Here is a 22298-nt window from a genome sequence, read left to right on the forward strand (position 1 = left end):
TTCAGTCCCTCTCACCTTTTATCCACCCGTTTCGTCACATCCATGACCCGGTTAATAATTTGGTTGAGATTAGTTACTCGTTAATTAAGGAATGCCCCCCGACCCATGCACCCCTCCACACGCACCCCACCGCGTCTTTCGTCTCGCTCTCCTGTTTTCTCTCGATTGTATCCTCTTCTTCACTTTTATTTTTCCACGGGTGACACCGAATTAGTGATGGGTATGGTGGTAGGAGAAGTGGTGTCCGGTTCCCCCAAGGCAAATACAAATACTGGACACTTAGCATTGGCCTGCGTTAGCTTTCAGTTCATATAGTGCTAAATGTATTCTCCTGATGTACTGTGCTGACAACAAGCATTATTATTTCATAATAATATTATAGCAATCTTCACTTGTCATATTCTTATTCATCAACTCACATCTCACAGTCCAGATCTCCTACAACTGTAGAACTCAGACGGGGGGGGGGGTCAAAGGTCAGAGTGGACCTGTAAGAGTTATCTGATTTTAATCCACTACAGTGCAGTGGGCTTAAGGAATACTGTCATGACCCTTTGAGAGAATAGAAATCCCATTTAGGGCTCTCCTGTTGTACCTTTTAAGTAGGGCCTTACTTTTAACCTGATTGACTCCTAAGCTTTGAATGAGGGGGAAAAACTCATTCAATCAATCAATCACATTTATTTATAAAGCCCTTTTTACAACAGCAGTTGTCACAAAGTGGTTTTACAGAGACACCCGGTCTTAAACCCCAAGGAGCAAACAACAGTAGTGTTGAATTTCAGTGGCTAGGAAAAGCTCCCTAAGAAGGCCGAATTTTAGGAAGAAACCTAGAGAGGACCCAGGCTCAGAGGGGTGACCAGTCCTCATCAGGCTGTGCCGGGTGAGATATCAAGAGTCCAATTGGAATAATTAATTCATTTATCTGGGCTAAATCCAGAGTCTATTTAAATTTAGACTAGGTCAAAAGTATGACCAGTTGGACAGGGACAGGGACATCAACGGGCCCCCAAACCAGGTACTCCGCAGGTGTGGACCAGGACCTTATGTCCTCCTAAAGTTTAAAACTGGAGGAGACTGGGAAAATTCAGAAAATGCATTCCTCATATCAACAACGATTTATAGTGGAGAAGGAGAACTTAGTGGGGAAGGAGAACTGACCCAATCCCCCAGCACATCAGAATCAGAAAAGTCAGAAATCAATGTAATGCCACTGATCTCATAATTTCAGCAGTTCTAGCAGTGGCAATATCCTGGAACTTTTTCTACCACACTATAAATCCTGGTGGGAGAATTCTGGATTTCCATACTATTCTTTCATGATTTCAGGAATATTCTAACTGGGATATGGGGGGAAAATGTATTGAACATTCCAGGAATTTTGATACCCTGACAGTTTCACTCAGAAAATGTCTCTCAGAAAGAGATGGGTTGAACGATCCATGAGTATGTGTGTGTTTGTAAACCCGTGTGTGTTGATGCCTGTGTGCTTGTGGTGTTATTGGGATAGGATGGAGAGACTAACGTCATGACTTTCTAATGGCTTCCTCTATTAGCAGAGCCAATTTAGCCCCATAGTGAGCCACATTCCTTGAATGAATCCACTCAATTAACTGGAAATGAATGCTAACCTCTCTTGACCTCCAGTGACCCCGAGGTCACACACCTCCACAATGTGGTAGTGTCACTAGGTGTGGGTGGGGACGTGGTGGGGCAAAAGGGGGGTTGGTCAGTTCTTTTGTTCCTCTTGTGTCCAGCGTGCCACTCTCTTTCACAGGGAGTGTGTAATAAATGGCTTTGTTGGTTTCAGTTGTTCTGGTGTCCCTGGGAGTCGTCGTTACTGCATAGTGCTCAACCAGAGTACCTCTCAAGACCTTTTCTTATTAGGACGTTACTCCAAAAAGGGTATCTCTAATGTCCTTATTCATGAACATTCAAGAATATTGAAATGTATTTTAATTAATTTTCATTAAAGGCTTACACTTATTTTACTGAGCTGAACAAAAATATATTTGTTAACTACTAAGGTAATTGCACAAGTGACTGCATCAATGTGTTCACGCTTTATTCCATATAATTCCATTAATGATCTTCATGCTCAACTAGTTTCAAGAGCAAGTGTTTATGGACTTCTTGGCATACACACTACCAAAGTAGATGTCAAGGTAGTGTTGAACATGGTGGGGCAGAAATGAAAGCCACATGAAAAGTGACATTTATTTGATTTCACATTCACAGAGTAAGCCCGTTTCTAGGAGGACATTTAAGTGAGCACTCTTCGAGCACCAAAACAATTTCTCCCAAGTCAAGTGACCAAATCTCTTATCCTATAACAACTTCCTGTATGTAGTCAGCACAAACCACATCTAAGAGTATATCCGTCCCAAGCAGGTCACTCCTCTATAGGCCCTTACTGGAGATTGCAATATGCAAGTGTTCTTGTGTTCCTTTACTGGCATGCAATTACACATATAGAATTCACTGGTATTGGCATCACAACACATAGCTTAGTCCTGCAACTTAATGTCCATAGCTAAATAGTAGCTAACGTTTAGTTGCGGAAGGGCCATTTTGCCTGAGAGAGAAGTTACATTGAAACGAATTAGTGCTTGAAAAAAACATGTTTCTTGTTGACAAAGACATTTGTATAATCTCTATGGACTCTACTTACCATCTAGGGATTTTAATTTGTTACTCTGTATCGACAACATAAAACATAAATCGACAACATTAAAAAATAAATCTTTCACAGGTGCTGACACTAAAAAAACAGTAATACATTATTTTCACTCGGCCATTGCAGATGACACCATGAACATGTTCAAATCCCTGTAAGGTAAGTAGTCCATAAAGATTAATCACACGCTTTGTAGATGAGACATGTGTTTTTGCCTAACACTAATGTGTTTAAGTGTAATTAACTTGTCTCTCAGGCAAAATAACATAAACCAAACGTTAGCTAATATTTGGCTATTTACTTTTAGTTGCAAGCTACACAACACAAGTACTATTAATAAGATGTTGGACCTGTGACCTCTAAGGGTCTCAATATAATTCACCCAGACTTGTAGGCAATTGTCAAAAGACATGACACGATCTTACTCAATTGTCCATTCCCCTTACTATGTCCAAATGTCTCCAATAACCGTTATGGTATTGATAAATTATTGATAAATCTTCCAAGCTTGCATAGATATAGTAATTTTTTACTATTATTATTCTTTGTATTATTTCTAAGACCCTGATATAGAGTAACATTATACATATATATATATATATATCTCACAGTAGTTTAATCACAGATAGGCTATATAGCCTATGCATCTATTCAGAACCTTGTGACATCGGTGCAATGTCATTGGGCTAATCGCGATTAGCATGTGCATATGCAACAATAATTTTCTGGTAAACCAGCCTAAAAACCGTGGAGAATGGAATAATAGTCTGCCGCAATCATCATTATTACTTTTTTTCTTTTTAATTGGTCTAATAAAGCTCAATTAAGTACTTCAGCATTAGCGCCTATTCAGTAAACAGCTGTCCACATATCCTCTCCTTCCTGGGAAAAGACGACGATGCCTGTTCACTTCGTGGTATCCCACCATCAAATATAGGGACATCAGAATTAAAGACGCTGCTGCTTAACCAAAACCTTTACCGCCACCTCGCATTAACACAAACCGGCTCCGACCGCCTAATAAGACCGTTTTAACCAACACAAACGCTTCCTTGGGTTTTTATATCACAGCAAGTGAAACTGTTGGGACTACTGTTAATTGCGTATTATACAGGGAAACGCCCATCTGGAGTTAGGGTATTAACCCTTCGGTTGTGATTGCTGGCGCCTTGTGAGAGGATTATACGTTTCCAGGCATGTCTTTCATCAAAACGAGATGCAGTTTGATTTATTATTGTCTTCAGAAACATCTTAATAATAGGCTACATAAGTACTTGAATTATTATTTTTCAAATAAGCCAACGTTTCCTGAGACCTTACAGAAATCAATAGCCTATTATCACATTAGACTCATATCTACAACTCCAAATGTCCAAAGAGCAGTGATAAAATAATATATAACCGTGTTCAAACGAAAAGCTAAGCAAACGTTTTCTGCTAGAGCATAATATACATTTGATGTAGGGGGTTGTCTGTAGTTGGAAAGCTAGTTATCTGAGTTATAACACATGTTATGTTGTCTAAAGACTTCTGTAAAATACCCATCATTGAGCATAACTGAATAAAACCACACCCAATTAATTGTATAACATAAAATAGAAGAATATGTAACTTGTCCCTGAAGACAAAATATATTTTTGTTTTTCTGAAATATTTTCAATTTCTAAGACTTGCATCTGAAGTGATTGTCTATTATTGAAAACATCAGCACACTAGTTTAATTACATGTGAGGGATACATTTCTTTGTTTTGAATATATGACTTACAACACATAGCTAGATAGCTAGGCCTACTGCAAATGTTTCTTTCCCTTTCAGTCAAATAATAGTAACAAATGGTTAAACATGTAATTCCCTTAACCTCTTGGTGCATGTAACATCTCTTGAAGACAAGTGGAAAAGGTGAGAAAACAAACCAATCAACAGTCATTTTGCATCATCAAACAGGTTTCACTTATCCAAATTCTCAGACTACAGTGTTGTGTCACATAGATCCATAGCATCATCTAGTGGCCATAACATGAGGCAGCAGGTAAGAGGTATTGCAGTGGACTGACCATAACCCATGCCACTTGGAGGATTGGCTTGGAAATAATGTATGGTGTAAACACAATATGGGCTACCGAGGGTGAAACACTTCCTCACAATACAAGCATGCTTTTCATTGGCAAACTGACAAAAGGACAACTATAGTGTTGTCTCACTCCTTAAAGTAGTCTGCTGGCCAAAATAAACTGTAATCCATGGTTTAGTTTTCTTGTACTGTAGGTGTATTATTGTCATTTTATGCTTAACAGGATAGAGTGTGATAAAGAAGCTGGGGGACAGATTCAAACCACTACTGCAGGGTTTCATGTGCAATGGATGTGCTCTAGCACACCTTAGGCCACAGACCCAGTTTCCTTTTAACAGCCAATACAAATCGGCTTTCATTAGCCAGTAGTAGCTTAAAAACTCAATGGAAGAAATAATGAATTGAGTTGTGTAGGGTGGTCCAGCTTTAAAAGCAATGGTTTGAATCTAAACTACTGCTCTTAATGCAGAAACACTCTCTTGTATCTTTCAACAATTTCCAGGAAAGTATAAAATGTCTGAAAAATATACATCATTAAATTTGGAGTTGATTTCAGGTGACTTCATATATTTTGTAAAGGTCCACTCCGGTCACATGAACACCCCACTGAAATTGCTTTTTAAAAGGTTTTTTCACAGATTTCACCTCTTTTTTCACAGATTTCACCTAAGTCAAACATCGTCAACAATCAGAGTCCCAATCAAAATGAGGTTCAGCTGTGCAATAGGACATTTCAGGAGGGGGATGCACTGCTCTCTCTGTTTCAATAGGTTAGAATCAGATGTCACTCATGATTCGAACCTGCATGAAAGACTGTCGTTAACCACTACGCCATTCGTGGTTGACACTGATACAATAACTATCAGTCTTCTGGACCAATGCTTTGTTTGCAAGGTGGGAGTTTTCAGCTGGATAGAGATTTCAGATGGATGAACACGTGACTGGAGTGCACCTTTAAACATGCTGACATGCCCTAACCATATCCTTTGAAAAAAACAGATCCTTGGATAAAACAGTTTTTAGCCATAAGACTACTGGTATGTAACTATTGAACATCTTTAAGAATATAGTCTGTTACTTTTGCAATTAACTAAATAATCCATGAAACCTTTGCACGAAATGGCACACACATGACATAGTACACAGTTTCCGGGGAGCCGTTTTGGTTTGACAACATCCCTTTCACACACATTGCAGACTGCATCTTTAAGAGTGATGTTGAAAGTCATGAATGTCAAATGGACATACAGAAACAAGCACCATGAGCTGCCATCCTGGCTGGATGAATACAATCTGCTATGCATGGGGAGTTTGAAACTGCTGGTGTGTGTGTGTGTGTGTTTATGCGTTGATCTTTTCCTCCTCCTCTGCTGTCCGGACATGAGTAAGCTCCTCGTGTGAGTCCTCCTCACCAGGCACCTGAGAGACAGAAATAAATAAAGACATAGTGATGTTTTCTTTGGACTCATATCTACTCATAACAATTTAACTATTGCCTATTGCCGAGCTACTTTCATCACATTCCTAGCTAAAATCTTTTGGGTTTTTTTATCAATAGAGATTATACTCTGAGATTATACTGGAGTATGTGTGTTTATTGCACCACCTGGTGTTTCGAGGGTGACTAGCTAAGCTTTCATACCCTCATACCGTGCGGACATTGGGGAAAGTAAATGCAAGCATGACACCTTGTGGCCACACAAAATATTAAACAACGTTAGCCAAGGTCCATAATACCGTTGGGAGTCTCGTAAGTCTTTTTAGGGCCCTGAAATGTCACACAAACACTATTCTCTTTGTACACAGTGACAGGGTGTAGTAGCTACACCTACCTCCCAGTAGATTGAATCCTCAAAGCAAATGGTGTCAGGAGGAGTAGCATAGATGGGCAGCTTCAGAATGAAACCTGCATGAAAATTATATATGTTGATACAGTGATACAGAGATACAAGACATGACACAGTGAGACAGAGATACAAGACATGACACAGTGAGACAGAGATACAAGACATGACACAGTAAGACAGAGATACAAGACATGACACAGTGAAATAGAGATACAGGACATATGACACAGTGAGACAGAGATACAAGACATGACACAGTGAGACAGAGATACAAGACATGACACAGTGAGACAGAGATACAAGACAAGACACAGTGAAATAGAGATACAGGACATATGACACAGTGAGAAAGAGATACAAGACATGACACAGTGACACAGAGATACAAGACATGACACAGTGAAACAGAGATACAGGACATGACACAGTGAGACAGAGAGACAAGACATGACACAGTGACACAGAGATACAAGACATGACACAGTGAAACAGAGATACAGGACATGACACAGTGAGACAGAGAGACAAGACATATAACACAGTGAAACAGAAAGACAAGACATATGACACAGTGACACAGAGAGACAAGACATATGACACAGTGACACAGAGATACAAGACATATGACACAGTGACAGAGATACAAGACATATGACACAGTGACAGAGATACAAGACATATGACACAGTGACAGAGATACACGACATATGACACAGACACACACAGCCACAAACCTATGACACACACCCCTCCCCGAATCATCTAGCTACTCCATATGCTCACCGGTGAGAAGACCACCCAGGAGGGCTATGCCCAGGGTCACCGCCAGAGAGATGGCCTGTTGTACACCTTGGTTCGAGGCGCTGATTTGACCTGAGTGGATGCCGGGGAACACATCATCCATCCTGCAACAGAAAACGCAGTGAAGGTTAACAGAACTGTTGTGAGAACTCCCCGTCCATCCAACAGTACATTATGCAACAGAGGGCACTTCACCGTTCAACCAGAAGAGGGTGCACTTTTCCAATTTGTCATTGGCAAAGCTTTCGTACCTTTTCCTACCAACAAGGCGTTGGTGGAAAAAGGGACAGTATTATTTCTGCACTGTTACAGCAACTAACCCGTCTCCATAGACATCCATGGAGGCCACAGAGGCAGTGATTGCCCCCACGATTGCTCCCAGGACTCCAGGCATGCCGTGCAGGTTGTGGACCCCACACGTGTCCTGGATCTTCAGCTTGCTCTCCAGGACCGGCTGTGGACACAGTACACAACCATGAGTCCGGGTGCTTGTGTGCCTGGTGTCTTGCCCCATTAGCACCCTCATGTCCTTCAAAAAGCATCCGATACATATAAACGGACGTGTTTATTAACACCACTGTTTATGATGTAAATAGATACTCTGGGTCTGTTGACAACATGAACGGTCATATTTTCCCAAGGATCGGCTAATCACTATAAATGGACGTCGGTTCGTGTCTTTGAGGCCATACATGAATGGCTTTATTTCTGTTGTATCGATGACATTCCAAACCTTTCTATGGCTTTGGAAAAATGTGGTTTGCTACAGTCCTCTGTCATCATTCGACAATGGGCAACATGGTGAGGAGGGTTAACGAGGACTGAACGAACCTTCTAGGAAATGAAACGGTCATCAGATATATACAAGAATGGATCCCAAAATAAATATCCACCATTACATAATTTTTTTTGTCAACTGTCTTATACTTCCAATGTCTTGGGTGAATCCTTCTGACAACCTGGTTGGTTGTTTTATCACAACTCAAATTGGGTCATGTGGAGGGATTAGACAATTAATTATATAGAAGGTGGCTACCATCTAATTGCAGGCCACATTGAATTCATGAAGGTGAATTGAATGGCTTGTCCCTGCTGGAACAGGTGACAGGCACAAATAAATTAGTCCTCCAGTAATATGCAGCCAACACAATGAGCTCAATACAAATCACAATTATACACATACGTATATTCATACTCATATTCAATTGCCTTAATTAAATCAATGACTGCAGAATAGTTTATTGAGATTTCAGAGCAGTGTAATCATTGTTACACATATGAGAGCTGTTAAACCAATTCTGCATGTCTTCCACAGCTCTAATATCTGTACACTGCCTTGGCAATGACAAGTTGACCTTACCGTGAGGAATTTGTAGCCCAGCACGGAGATAGTTCCTGCCAGGAAGCCCACTATCATGGAACCAAAAGGTGTAAGCATCATTTCACCAGCAGTTCCCACTGCAACCCCACCAGCCAGGGCAGCGTTCTGGATGTGCACCTTAAGAGAAGAGAGAGGCACATGTATTTAAATGGTGTTTGAAACAGCAGACTTTCAGTCTATTCTCAAATCTTATTGCTATTGTTGTCATGTGCACAGTGCACATGACATATACTGAACTATCTCCAAACAAACATTCCTTGTGTAAAGTTCACCACCATGCCAAGTTGGGGGAAGCATGCGAGTAGAGTTAGATTACACGCAGATAGTTATGGTATGCTGTCGACACCATGTTTTCACCAACTATGAGATCTGCACTGCCGATTAGAAAGGTCCTACCATCTCCAGGTCATTTGGTACGGTGACTGACTCCTCTATCATAAAGAAACGAACATGTCAGATTGCCATCTAAACAGGAATTTGCCAGCTAGATTTCAGCATGAGATTCAGGACACAAAAGACCTTCAAGGAACATAGAAACCGAATTGTCTCACATGACAGCATATCTCGATAGGCAGAGTATGGTGAGGTGCTTCAAGTGCCCGTCTATGAAATAGTTTCCAACTGATTTGCCATTCCTGAATCTTACATTGTTTGTTGAAATTCTTGACCTCGTCTAGTTTGCAAAAATACCTTATAATAATTCAGAGTTTGTCAATCAGGATATAGGAATTATTGTTTCATTTCAATATGTATTCCAAAATATTGGCACCCTTGCACTTTCTTCAAATAATTCATGTTGCCAAAGTATTTGGTCTCCACAATTCCACAATTTCACTTTTAATAACACAAACCATTTGATTTTGTTTCAGGACCAAATTCCTCATGACCTTTTAGAAACTGGGTTTGACATTGCACTCCAAAATGCCTTGGTTTTCTCCTGATTATGTGATCCTATGTAGACATTCAAGGCACAGAGCCACAGATTGAACAAATCAATCCCAAACCATTCCAGAACCACCTCCATGTTTGACTGTGGAGAAGGTGTTTCTGGAGATGGACTTGTAGCCTTGAAATTGTCCATGCTAGGCTACAGTCTTATGTTTGACCTCCTCAGACAAATCTTTTCCCCAAACTCATTGTGGTGCACGCAGTGAAACAAAACAGGAAAACTAGTAAATGTCTCTATTGAAACAGTTTAAGGGATTTTTATACTGCAGGCAAATACAACCCTGTTTCCGAAAAAGTTGGAATGCTGCGTTAAATGCGAATAAAAACAAAATGCAATTATGAGCAAATCAATTATCCCTATGTTTAATTGGAAATAGTACTGTACGAAGACAACATTATCAAATGTTGAAACTGAGAAATGTTTTGGTTTTTGGAAAAATGCATGCCCATTTTGAATTTGATGCCAGCAAATTGTTTAAAAAAGTTGGGACAGGGGCATGTTTACCACTGTGTTGCATCACCTCTACTTTTAACAACACTCTGTTAGCGTTTGGGAGCTGAAGAGACCAATTGCCGTAGTTTTGAAAGTGAAATGTTATCCCATTCTTGTTTGGTTGCAACGATGTCTCAGGGGACTACGCAGACTATTTTACGTGAATCCATGGCCCCCGATTTTGTGTGATGTTATGTTACAGTATGTTAGGTTACATTACAATGCTCTACCAAAACATATAATACATTACGAATGGGCTAAAACATAACATATTTCACAAATGCAATTACAACATATAATATGATACAAAGGCCAGACAAACGTATCATATTTTACAAACGGTGCAAAAACTTATCATTCATTATGAATTTGCATAATAATAGATATATTTCAGCATTAATGTTGCCTCCACAGATGTGCATGTCACCAATGCCATGTGCACGAATGCACCCCCATATCATCACAGATGCAGGCTTTTAAACTGTGGATTTTCGAAGTATGCATCCGTGCAGGCTTTGTGGGTTAGGAAAGACAAAAACTTCACTAGTTACAACCTTCATTAGCAACGTTATAGTAAGCCTAAAATAAAACTGTTTATAACTGTGAACCCCTCCCCATCTTTAATTCTCAAAGACTCATCTCTCTGAGATGCTTTTTTTATATCCAGTCATGTTACTAACCTGTTGCCAATTAACCTAATTAGTTGTGAGATGGTTTTGTTTTTTAGCATTACACAACTTTTCCAGTCTTTTGTTGCCCCTGTCCCAGCTTTTTTTAAACGTGTTGCTGGCATCAAATTTGAAGTGGCTATATATATACAGCATTCCTCAGTTTCAACATTTGATATGTTGTTTTTGTACTATTTTCTATGGAATACAGGGTTTGAATAATTTGCACACCATTGCATTCTGTTTGTCTTTACATTTTACACAGCCTTGTGACCTTTTTGGAAAGGGGTTTGTACAACACACCACAGTTGAGTTCAGTTCTGAGGTATAGGATAATCACCTGCTTAAAATCAGACAAGGAGAAATTGTTATTTTAATGAAGAGCAAGGGTGCCAATACTTTTGGCCACGACTATATAAACTCAGATGGTGATGATAGCCAACAGTGGGAGAACCTTTTATTTCAACTCAAAGTCCATAACACTGACTTCTGCTTCATGCTGTCAGGCAAGATTGACCACATTTAGCAATTGAATTCCCCTACTAGTCTAAATCCTGGTTCTGTCCCCATAAATCCATCTCAGCCCCCATGAGTCTCAACTCTATCCCAATCCCCTCACCATATCAAGCTTTCCATCATGGGCCACTACTGAAGACAGACCATAGGTGGCCAATGTGCAGGCAGCCAGGGAGTAGTAGGTGTTCATGGCTGTACGGTGCTGGTCATCTCCGTGAGCCGTCACAGCAGAGTTGAAGCTGGGCCAAAACATCCACAAGAAGATGGTACCTAAGGAGACAGGAAGAATATGCAAGCCTATCAGCATACCAGTATATAATGTAAGCTTTAATGACAAGGCTTTGACTTGGGGAGGTCTATATACTATACACTTATAATGAGATGAATGCCTATTGTCACGCAATATACTGTCAAAACTATCAGCACACAACTAAGGTCAATTTGTTATACTTGTGAAGAATACAGTAATTGTAACTGTCTGAGAGTTGAAACCAACAGCGTAGGTTTGTATTGTTTATTGGGAAGGTCCTGGTCAATGGATCCCAGGATTTTCACTCTTTTCACCTGTCGGTAACATTGGGGGTGTTCCCCCCCTAATTCTACACCCCTGGCTGAAATCATATTGTCGGTGGCTTGTTTAATTTTGAATGTACCGGCTTTTTACTTTCATGAGCTGGAGGTATTCTTACCAATCATGGCAAACAGGTCAGAGTTGTAGACAGAGCAGTTCTTATGTTGGCTCTTGTCTAGGTTGGGGCGGTATAGAACACGAGTCACCATCAGGCCAAAGTAAGCTCCAAATGTGTGGATTGTCATTGAGCCACCAGCATCCTTAGCCTAAAGGATGGAAATGATCTTGTTTAATGGGTGTAAGGAGGTTAGTGGAATTTTAGATTATGCACATTTTAAGAGAAGCCTAATAGGAGTGTGCACTATCTAAAAACTAAGGTCTTGAAAATGGTTGATCGTTATATTTATTTTTTAACTGATACTGATGTGAGAAAGAGTTAAGCAGCTGTCCATGTGGGGTGTTAACCTTCTGATTCCAGTTGAAAGGGTTCTCACTGGAAAGAAAGGGGCTGGGAGACAAACAGTGTAAGTTTAATGTAACCACACTCACCTCCAGAACAGAAAGCACAACATACTCATTGATAGAGAACAGGGTGACTTCAATCACAGCCATGACCAGCAGCTGGACAGGACTAGTTTTCCCCAAGACGGCGCCAAACGAGATGAGCACTGCTCCGGTGCAGAAGTCAGCATTGATCATACTGCAGAAGGGACAAACACACAGCTATTAATGATAGGGGTTATTTTGGGCAACATCATAATACACACACACCTCCTTGACAAGTGTACACATCCCCTATATCTGCTGGTGTGTTTATTGTTAGTGCCGGGCGGACAAACACTCCAACCTTTTCTGACACTGTTTATTATGAGATACACTCCAACCTTTTCTGACACTGTTTATTATGAGATACACTCTTTTCTCTAGCAAGAGAGGTACTTAAACAGAACACATTGAAGGATACTTATTTCTTTGTCAGCGGTCACTTTTCGATGTCATTAGCGTATAAGAAAAAGTACACTGGCCATGAAATAGGATTGGATCCCAAAAACATTGTAGATTTCAATACAGTTTTGTTAGTGTATGACCTTTAATATGTGCTTCACTCTTAAAATAATAATTTACATGCAAACAATTACATTTGATGTTAGTTTAGTCCTGTTACAAAGTTATTTAACATCAGAAGAAAAAACATATAGTCTGAAAGAAAAATGCCCAATGTATATATATTTACATTTTTGATTGAAAATCTGGTTCTTAAATTGAGCCCGTAGTGAGAGTAAAATGTACCAGCCTAACAATTGGTGCTGTGTTGCTCTTCATTTTACAGAAAGGTTTCACAGAAGAATAACTGATAGAAACTATATATGTTATTCTTGTAAATTATACATTTCTGTATACAGCTCTGGAAAACATTGAGACCACTGCAAAACATTTCTCTGGTTTTACTATTCATAGGTATGTGTTTGAGTAAAATGAACAGTTCGCTATATTCTATTAACTACTGACAACATTACACCCAAATTCCCATTTAGAATATTTATTTGACCAGTAGATAATACCGGTTTAAAACACCAAAAAATATGCATTGTTTTCAGACCTCAAATAATGCAAAGAAAACAATTTAACATATATTTTTCAACAACGAAATACTAATATTTTAACTTAGGAAGAGTTCAGAAATCAATATTTGGTGGAATAACCCTGATTGCTAATCACAGCTTTCAAGTGTCTTGGCATGCTCTTCAACAGTCTGTCACATTGCTATTGGGTGACTTTATGCCACTCCTGGCACAAAAATTTAAGTAGCTTGTGACCATCCATCTTTCTCTTGGTTGAGGTTTTCAATGGGGTTCAGGTCTGGCCATAACAGAGCCTTGATCTGGTGGTCCTCAATCCACACCTTGATTGACCTGGATGTGTGGCATGGAGCATTGACCTGCTGGAATAACCAATTCTCAGAGTTGGGGAACATTGTCAGAGCAGAAGGAAGCAGGTGTTCTTCCAGCATAACCTTGTACTTGATTCATGCGTCTTTCACAAAGACAAACTCGTCAGAGAAGATGACCTTACTCCATTCCTCTACGGTCCAATCCTTATGGTCTTTTGCAAACTTCAGCCTGGCTCTTCTTTGCTGCTCATTGATGAAGGGCTTTTTTCTAGCTTTGCACGAGTTCAGGCCTGTTTCGAAATGTCCTCGTCCCAGTGGCTGTTTGCCATTCTTTTTGTAGGTCACTTGATGTCATCCTACAGTTGTTGAGTGACATTCGAATGAGTTGACAGTCATCTTGGTTAGTGGACAGTCGTTTTCGCCCTCTGCCAGTCTGTAGCTTTGTTGTCCCCAATGTCTGTTGCTTGACCTTGTTCTTTTGAACCACCATCTTTAAATTGTTAAGGATGGAAGCAACCTGACGCTTACTGTATCCCTCTGCCAGTAAAGACAGAATTGAACCCTTTTCCTCACTGAAAGCTTCTCTTTTCAACTCTTTTGTCATGCTGAATAGTATTTTCTTTATTCAAATTTCCTTTGAGGTACTACTTGCACTGTTTTCACCATCCAGCTGGTCCTATTGCAAGAGGATAGTGCTGACCACAGCAGTGTTTTTTTTTATACTTTTCCTAATTAAATTATATTTGGTTCAGGTAATCACCTAATCGGTACCTCATTAAGTGAAATGAGGTGTGCCTGTGTTGGAATTTAACAGACACTGGAATGGAATGGCTGCCATACATGTAGAGATGCTGCTAAAAAAAAAATAGGAGTGGTCTCTTTTCCAGAGCTGCAAATCTGTCAAGTTAGCCAAAATTGCAGTTTTGAGATTTTTGGGGGAAGGTTTCGAGAAGTTCAATGCAAGACAAACATGTTTAGTGTTAAACTGGCTAGACATGGAGGGACATTATATCAGAAAATGAATATTAAGATTTTGTTATAAAGTTTGGCTTTTTAAGCCAACTTGGCTAAGCAAGGATGGGATAATGTCAATATTGCATTGATTAAGTAGTTACTCTTAAGGGAGCAATGTGCTGCTGATAGCCGTTGATGAACCTGTTGGACAGACCACGTGTCGACTGGAGTTATCTTCCAGAAACATGGAGGTTAGTGTGAGTGTGGCCTACCTCTCAATTCCAATGTGGATCTTTCCCCCGTGCATACCGTGGAAGAAACCCTGCATGAGGGTTGCCCATTGAAGGGAGAAGGCTGCGATTAGGAAGTTGAAGCCGACACTACTGAAGCCATAGCGCTGCAGGAATGTCATGAGAAAACCAAAGCCGATGAAGATCATCACATGCACATCCTGGAAGCCTTCACAAAGGAAGAGAACACAGAATGAACTCTCAGAAAACCAATTAGGTGCATTTTTCGTCAACCCTATTACTGGTTCCAAGGATAACGCTTTTTGGTTCAAGGTAGGACATTTTTGGGTGTAAACCAAAAGTTGCTCTCTGAAACCAGAGTTAAGAAACCAGAAACCCCATAGTACCTTTTTCTTAATGTAGATCCATTGAATATGTTGATGCACACTGTCACTACATAAATACATGTTGTGGGTTCTCATAAATCCATTCCCGTTACAGATGAAAGTAAATCCGTCTTATTACATTTATATAGCAGAATCCAAATTGACAGTATGCTAAATGTAGTTCTGGTAGCTACCAAGACGCCTTTTTACCTAATGATGTTGTGACTCTAATTGAGAGGGACAGAGTGCTTTGGGACCCTGAGTTGGCCTACATAGGAGACAGAGAAGTTACCCCACAGCTCCATTCAGCCTGCTAACCCGGCCCACTAGACCTCCCTCTGTACACCGGCCGTATTCATCCAGACAACACCGGCCGTATTCATCCACCCCACACTGGGAAGAGGAGACAAGATCTTTTTGTCTCATTGCTCGGCAACTGATCATTAATATGCAGAATATTGGCATGGCCCAGCTCCCTGACTCCCCAGTGTCCATGTGGCCCAAGTACATCAAAAAAAAAGGTTATTCGGCTGCGGGGGGAAACCTTTCTGGTTCCATGAAGGAACCAGTTTTTTCCCAGTGTGTAGGATTCAAAAAGCACAGAAATATAAATGGAACACTTATCATTTGCCTGTTTGTGTAGATGTTTCTAAAGTCGTGACATCACATTCTGTTATTCATACTTCCTTTCTTTCTTTGTGAAGCACATTGAATTGCTTGTATGTATGAATTGTGGTATATTAATAAACGTGCTTTCTTGATTGTGTGTTCTTCCCATCAATATAATTTATTTTACGGTGTTTGTCAGACTCTAGTAAATTTACTTACTGTCATTTTACCAGGTAAGTGGACTGAGAACTAATTTACAGCAATGACCTGGGGAATGGATGCGGGGGGGGGGGGGGGCAAACCAGCATAACCGGCCAATGAAAATGTCCATTTTGCACTGTTTTAGTCATAGGCAGCTATTTATCTTAAATGGATCTTGTCACAAAAGCAAATGCCACAATGATGGGAATAACAATGTGTTTTCTTGCCTCCCAACTATTTAGGAGGACTGTAATGGATGGCAAGCCAATGGATCAGCTAATCTAAGGAGTAATTCTGCACTGATCAAGTTAAGGGTTAACAACTTCATCTTGTTCAGCAGTCAGTAAATTGCTACAGACGAGTGGTCAATGAGCTAACGAGAAGCCTTGAATGGAGAATGAACTGTCTGCCTGCCACAGATGTCATGCTCTTCGCCCCCTGCTGACAAACCGCCCAGGAATAAACTGCTAGAGACTTGAAACACCCCAAATGTGGGAATTGATTGATTTACTACTTTAGTGCAGTAATAGTGGCTCTACATTTGGGTAAATCAACATAAAGAACAGCTGATATTGAATAAAGAATACTGGGTATCAAGTATGGAAAAATTCCCCTGGTATTGAGTATTGAATACAACACTTGTTGTTGGTTGGCAACGCCAGCATGTGGGTGTGTCGTATGTGTCCATTTCATTCAGTGTCCACCCTGTTTTAAACTTGAACATTTCACCTCAAACCGGTTTGTGTCCTCTCGTGTATACTCAGTCAGTGTACATAGCTTAGGGGAAGAACAGGAATCTGGAGCTAAATGCCTCAGCAGTTGCACCTGCTTAGGTTGGAGGCCCAGTTGTGAACTGTCACAACCTCGGAGATTAACTGAATACAAACAGGTATGATTTAATGCAAGAGCGCTTAATGAAAAAAAAGCAGTCACTCTGTGAGTTGTTTTGGAAGTTTTTGAACTAATGTACATTTCAGAAATGTCTGCTTTTCTATTATCTGGTATGCAACTCTGGTCTTTGTTTGTGACACACTTCTGCATAATATCAGATAGTTTACAGTCTCCTTTGTTAGTGTACACAGCTGAGGGATGGGAATGGAGACACATAACCCCAATTAAACTTATATATAGACAAATGGAGGCATACTGGACATCCATGATATTGTTTAAAACTCTTCTCCTCTGGATCCTGGTGGTGATGAAAGTAGAACTGAGCTCATGATGCAATTCAATATAAATCCTGTTCTTTGTCAGTTTGGTTGACATGGCTGGGACTCCTGGGGCTAATATGTTCTGTTTTTTTCTATTTGTTATACAGAGAATGTGTTTTGACAGGATGACTACAATATATGTTACAAAATGCTCTAATTTTCTGGAAAATGAAACATAATATATTGTTTGGTGTTTAATTCAAGCACAAAACCTTTACATCCCATCACCCTTCTATTTTCTGCTTTCACTCAACTGTTTTCCTAATATTCCATCCCTAGTGCCCATTTCTGTCTCATTTAGTAGCTTCTATCTCACCTTTAATTAACTGGACAGTAATGAGGTGACTACATAAAAAGAAGCCATACTCCTGCATATTTCTACGACTGTACAACAAATGTTTATTTCTCCTAGTCTTCATAATCTTCAAAGTCTTCATCTCATAGTGTTTTGTGCAGTCAGTATGTAAAGGCCCTGCAGCCCTGATCTCCATGGGCCTCTCTCAAGGTTCTACTCTCGGGCCAACCCATTATTTTGTTTACATGAAGGATGTTGCCCTTGCTGCTGATAACTCCCTTATCGACATTTATGCTGACAACTGGCCCCTTACTGAACTCTGGGCTGGCCACCCTTCAACATAGTTGTAAAAACATACAATATTACTATGCTGAATTGTCCTTAATACGAAACAAACAAAATGTCTGCTTTCTAAGAGAAGCCTTCTGCAACATCCTTGCCCGTAAACATCCTTGATCTAGATGAAACTTGGAGTTGGAGTATCCAACACTGACAGTTAACTTGGAATTCAGCTTGACTGTTAACTCAATCAATACTGAGATTGTCCCCCAGCATTCTAAAATCAAATCCAGAATGGGTTTCTAATTTAGCCATCCTGCATCCTTCTCACATGTTGCTAAGGACACAATATCCTTCAAATGTTTTGGGTCACTGGTTTTTGAAAGAAAAGCCATTTTTTGTCTATTAAAATTAAATCAAATTCATCATAAATACAGTGTGGACATTGTTAACGTTGTAAATGTCAATTTTAGCTGGAAAAGGCTGATTATTAATTTAATATCTACAGGGGCCCGTTATCAGCAACCATCTGTCCTGTGTTCCAATGGCACATTGTGTTTGCAAATCCAAGTTATATAAAAAAGCTATTTGATCATTAGAAAACCATGTTGCAATTATGTTAGCACAGCTGAAAACTGTTGTGCTGACTAAAGAAGCAGTTAAACTGGCCTTCTTTAGACTAGTTGAGTATCTGGAGAATCAGCATTTGTGGTTTCTATTACAGGCTCAAAATGGGCAGAAACAAAGAACTTTCTTCTGAACCTCATCAGTCTATTATTGGTCTGATAAATGCTATTTCTTGGCTATTCCATCACTCATCCGTCTATTATTGGTCTGAGAAATGCAGTTTCTTGGCTATTCCTTATGAAAAATTGTTACGAAACAGAAGCTCTTATATGACACTTTGTACTACTCCCTTCACAGAACAGGGCAAACTGGTTCTAACCAGAATAGAAAGAGTTGGAGGCCCAAGAGCACAACTGAGCATAAGGACAAATACATTACAGTGTCTAGTTTGAGAATCAGACGCCTCTCAAGCTTTATTAATTAGTACCTGCAAAACATCAGTGTCAACGTCAACAGTGAAGTGGAGACTTTGGGATGTCGGCCTTTCAGGAAGTCTGGCCAATAAAAATAAAAGATTAAGATGGGCAAAAGAACAGACACAGAACAGAGGAAGATTGGAAAAATTGGTTATGGACAGACAGATGTATGTTTAAGGTGTTCAGAACACAAAGAACAATATCTGTGAGATGCAGACCAAATGAAAAGATGCTGGAGGAGTGCTTGATGCCATCTGTAAAGCATGGCTTAGGCAATATGATGGTCTGGGGGTGCTTTGGTGGTGGTAAAGTGGGAGACTTGTACAGGGTAAAAGTGATCTCAAAGAAGGAATTCTCTACATTTTGCAACACCATGCCATACCCTGTGGATGGTGCTTGGCTGTAGCCAATTTCCTCCTCCAACAGGTCAATGACCCAGAGCACAGCTCCAAACTATGCAAGAACTATTTAGGTAATAAGGAGTCAGCTGGTATTCTGTCTATAATGGAGTGGCCAGCACAGTCAACAGATCTCAACCACATTGAGATGTTGTGGGCGGAGCTTGATGTTAAGGCATGTAAGTACCCATCAAGCCAATTCAAATTGTGGTAGGTGTTTCAGGAGGCATGGGTGAAATGTTTGGCTGCAATTGCTGCAAACGGAGGATTCTTTGATGAAAGCAAAGTTTGAAGGATACAATTATTATTTCAATTAAACTTAATTATTTCTAACCTTGTCAATGACTATAATGCCTATTAATTTAGCTATATTTCATATTCAGTCACATTTAATGTATGATTTCATGGAAAACAAGGACATTTCTAAGTGACCCCAAACTTTTGAACAGTAGGGTACAGTAGGGTGCTAAACATCTTATCCATAAGGTAGATGCAATTAATCACTTTGCTATCCGCTTTGTAACCTCCGTCCCCCTCAACACTCATCACAATGATAGACACACCAGTGAGAAAGGGATGGAAGGAGTATGAATTGCCAGGTGCATTATATATGTCCGGAAGTTCAGCTCTGGTGATTAAATAGAAAATGCTCTTGATAATAAAGCTGGATTTAAGGGCCAAATCTTTTCGGCCACCTAAAGCAGAAGAGAAACTATCCTCTTGGCAACTAGTGAAAATGGTAGTCTGGTTGAAGCAATTTGGTATTATGGTGACTCTTCTTTGATTTCATTACAAATGTATAGAAAAAAACACACATCCATGCAAACACACCTCCAAGCAAAACAGCATTTTGTGAAGGTATCATGTTACGAAAATATGTCCAGAGAAATCTAGGACTCCATTCTTGTGTGTGTGCAAGCGATGATCGATGATGTGAAGTTTGCATTAGCCCTAGGAATTTTACAGACTCATTATCTTAACCAGCTCTCCACCGCAGTTTCCCGTTTGCATACCATTACAGATTAATGTGACGTTACCAAATTGAGATGAGGAAAAGCAGTGCCTCGCCCACTAGTGACTGACAGACATAGTCATAATCAACAGACCTGCTATAACCTATTCAGAGTTCAAAGTTCCTTTATACTCCCACTACAAATGGTTTAAACTTTTGCTCTTCTTAGCAGCCTATGAGAGTTTTGCAGAGAACCTAATTAACTGTGACAGACAATTACAAGAAACTACAGGTTTGAATCAGAAGTCAGGTGACCCAGGATGGTCTAGAGGAATGGGCAGCAGCATGGTTTTGGTTCTGACCCACTGCTATTTCAGCAAAACTCTCAACCCAGTTTTCCCACTGTCTTTCCATCCGAAAAAAGTATGACATTTTCAGGTTTCCAAAATTTCCCCTTATGACTGTTGGCATGTATACTATACACCAGGATGTTCAACTCCAGCCAGCTGGTTTTCTCTTCTACCTCATCATTACTTGCACCCACCTGATGTCCCAGGTCTAAATAAGTCCCTGATTAAGGGGTTGCAATTCAGAAATGGAGTGGGACTTGCTTTGAGGGAGCGTATTGAATACCACTGCTCTACAGCATCACAAAATGTTTTACCAATCTGGTATCAATTTGGTATCTATTAGTGAAGTAGAATGCATGGTCACCAAAAGTGGAAACAGTTCACCTGAAAATAATTGTCACCTAAACACTGTTCTAATTAGGAAATAAATTAACAATTTATACAAGCACAAACTCCAACAAAGGAAGACATTAACAATTTCAATCCCTCTTGTCCACTTCACATTGGCAAAGTGGTCATGGTCAAGCTCATCCATTTCCGCTGTATCCTCCCAACCCTCTCCCTGTGGTCACTCACTTGGGTACCGGTAGTAGAATTCATTGTCGTAGTTGGAGGTGCCATTATTGATCTTCTTATGCCATTGCTTGGCATCCACATCACTGTCGTACTGCACTAACGTGCCGAAGAGGATGATGATGATCACCTCCAGGATGATGCAGGCAACGGGCAGCTTCAGCCGCAAGTTGGTCACCGTGGCTGCCATGGCAGTGGTTTCTTGAGTGATCTTATGGCTGTGTTCTCTGGCCTTAGATGTCCAACTCACAACAACACACACACACAGACTCACTCTCACACACGCACAGGCAGTGTTGGCTGCAGTCCTGAGATGAGAGAACAGGAATGAACGCAGAGAGGAGGACAGAAACTGGCACGTAAGTTAGTCAGACTCATTTAGTCGCTTTTGTTGCAATTGTTCACGCCCCTTTTTTCTGTATGTGCCCAATCAGAGGCTTTTTGGGTGATCTGGAATGAGTTGGGAGTCCTTAAAACGATTAGTTAATCATCTCGGGTCATAGAGAAGGAAAACCTTCATTCATTTATTTTATCGCCTTCTTGTGCCTTATCTACAATCAAACATTTGGTGATCGTTCAAGTCCCACAGTCAGAGGTTTAACTACTGGTTAACTACTGTACAGACTTCTAGACAAAAACACAACCACAAGCATGCAGAAAGTCAAGTATCCACACGCACAGGATCTAACAGTTACATTTTGCTTCTGTGAAAGATAAGCACGGTCTCCACAGTACCTCTTGACGCCTCAAAGTGAGACAAAACAAAAGCATAGGGGAAAAACCATCTCATGATCGGAATGGTTTGTGCAACCAGGTGGGAAGAAGTGCCATAGGACACACAACCATCATGGAGATGTTTGGACAGCCCCAACTGAATCTTGTGACCAGGGGTTCAGGATGTGTGGGTGGGTGGGACTCCTGTTTAGGGGAGGAAAAGGGATGAAGGCAGGT

The 22298-nt window shown here is 40.3% G+C and overlaps 1 protein-coding gene across 1 annotated transcript; it reads right to left on the bottom strand.

Moving 5' to 3' along the window:
* Positions 1-2192: 2192 nt before the first annotated feature.
* On the bottom strand, positions 2193-21712 carry rhbg (Rh family, B glycoprotein). The gene is made up of 10 exons (XM_010901577.5): positions 21351-21712; positions 15093-15279; positions 12525-12675; positions 12094-12241; positions 11508-11674; positions 8759-8896; positions 7719-7852; positions 7381-7502; positions 6583-6656; positions 2193-6169 (listed from the first exon to the last, which is right to left on the bottom strand). The coding sequence occupies exons 1-10, from the start codon at positions 21535-21537 to the stop codon at positions 6092-6094; spliced, it is 1386 nt and encodes a 461-aa protein (XP_010899879.2). The 5' UTR covers positions 21538-21712; the 3' UTR covers positions 2193-6091.
* Between the last annotated feature and the right edge of the window lie 586 nt (positions 21713-22298).

Source organism: Esox lucius, chromosome 20 (genome assembly GCF_011004845.1).
Source record: "Esox lucius isolate fEsoLuc1 chromosome 20, fEsoLuc1.pri, whole genome shotgun sequence".
NCBI lineage: Eukaryota > Metazoa > Chordata > Actinopteri > Esociformes > Esocidae > Esox > Esox lucius.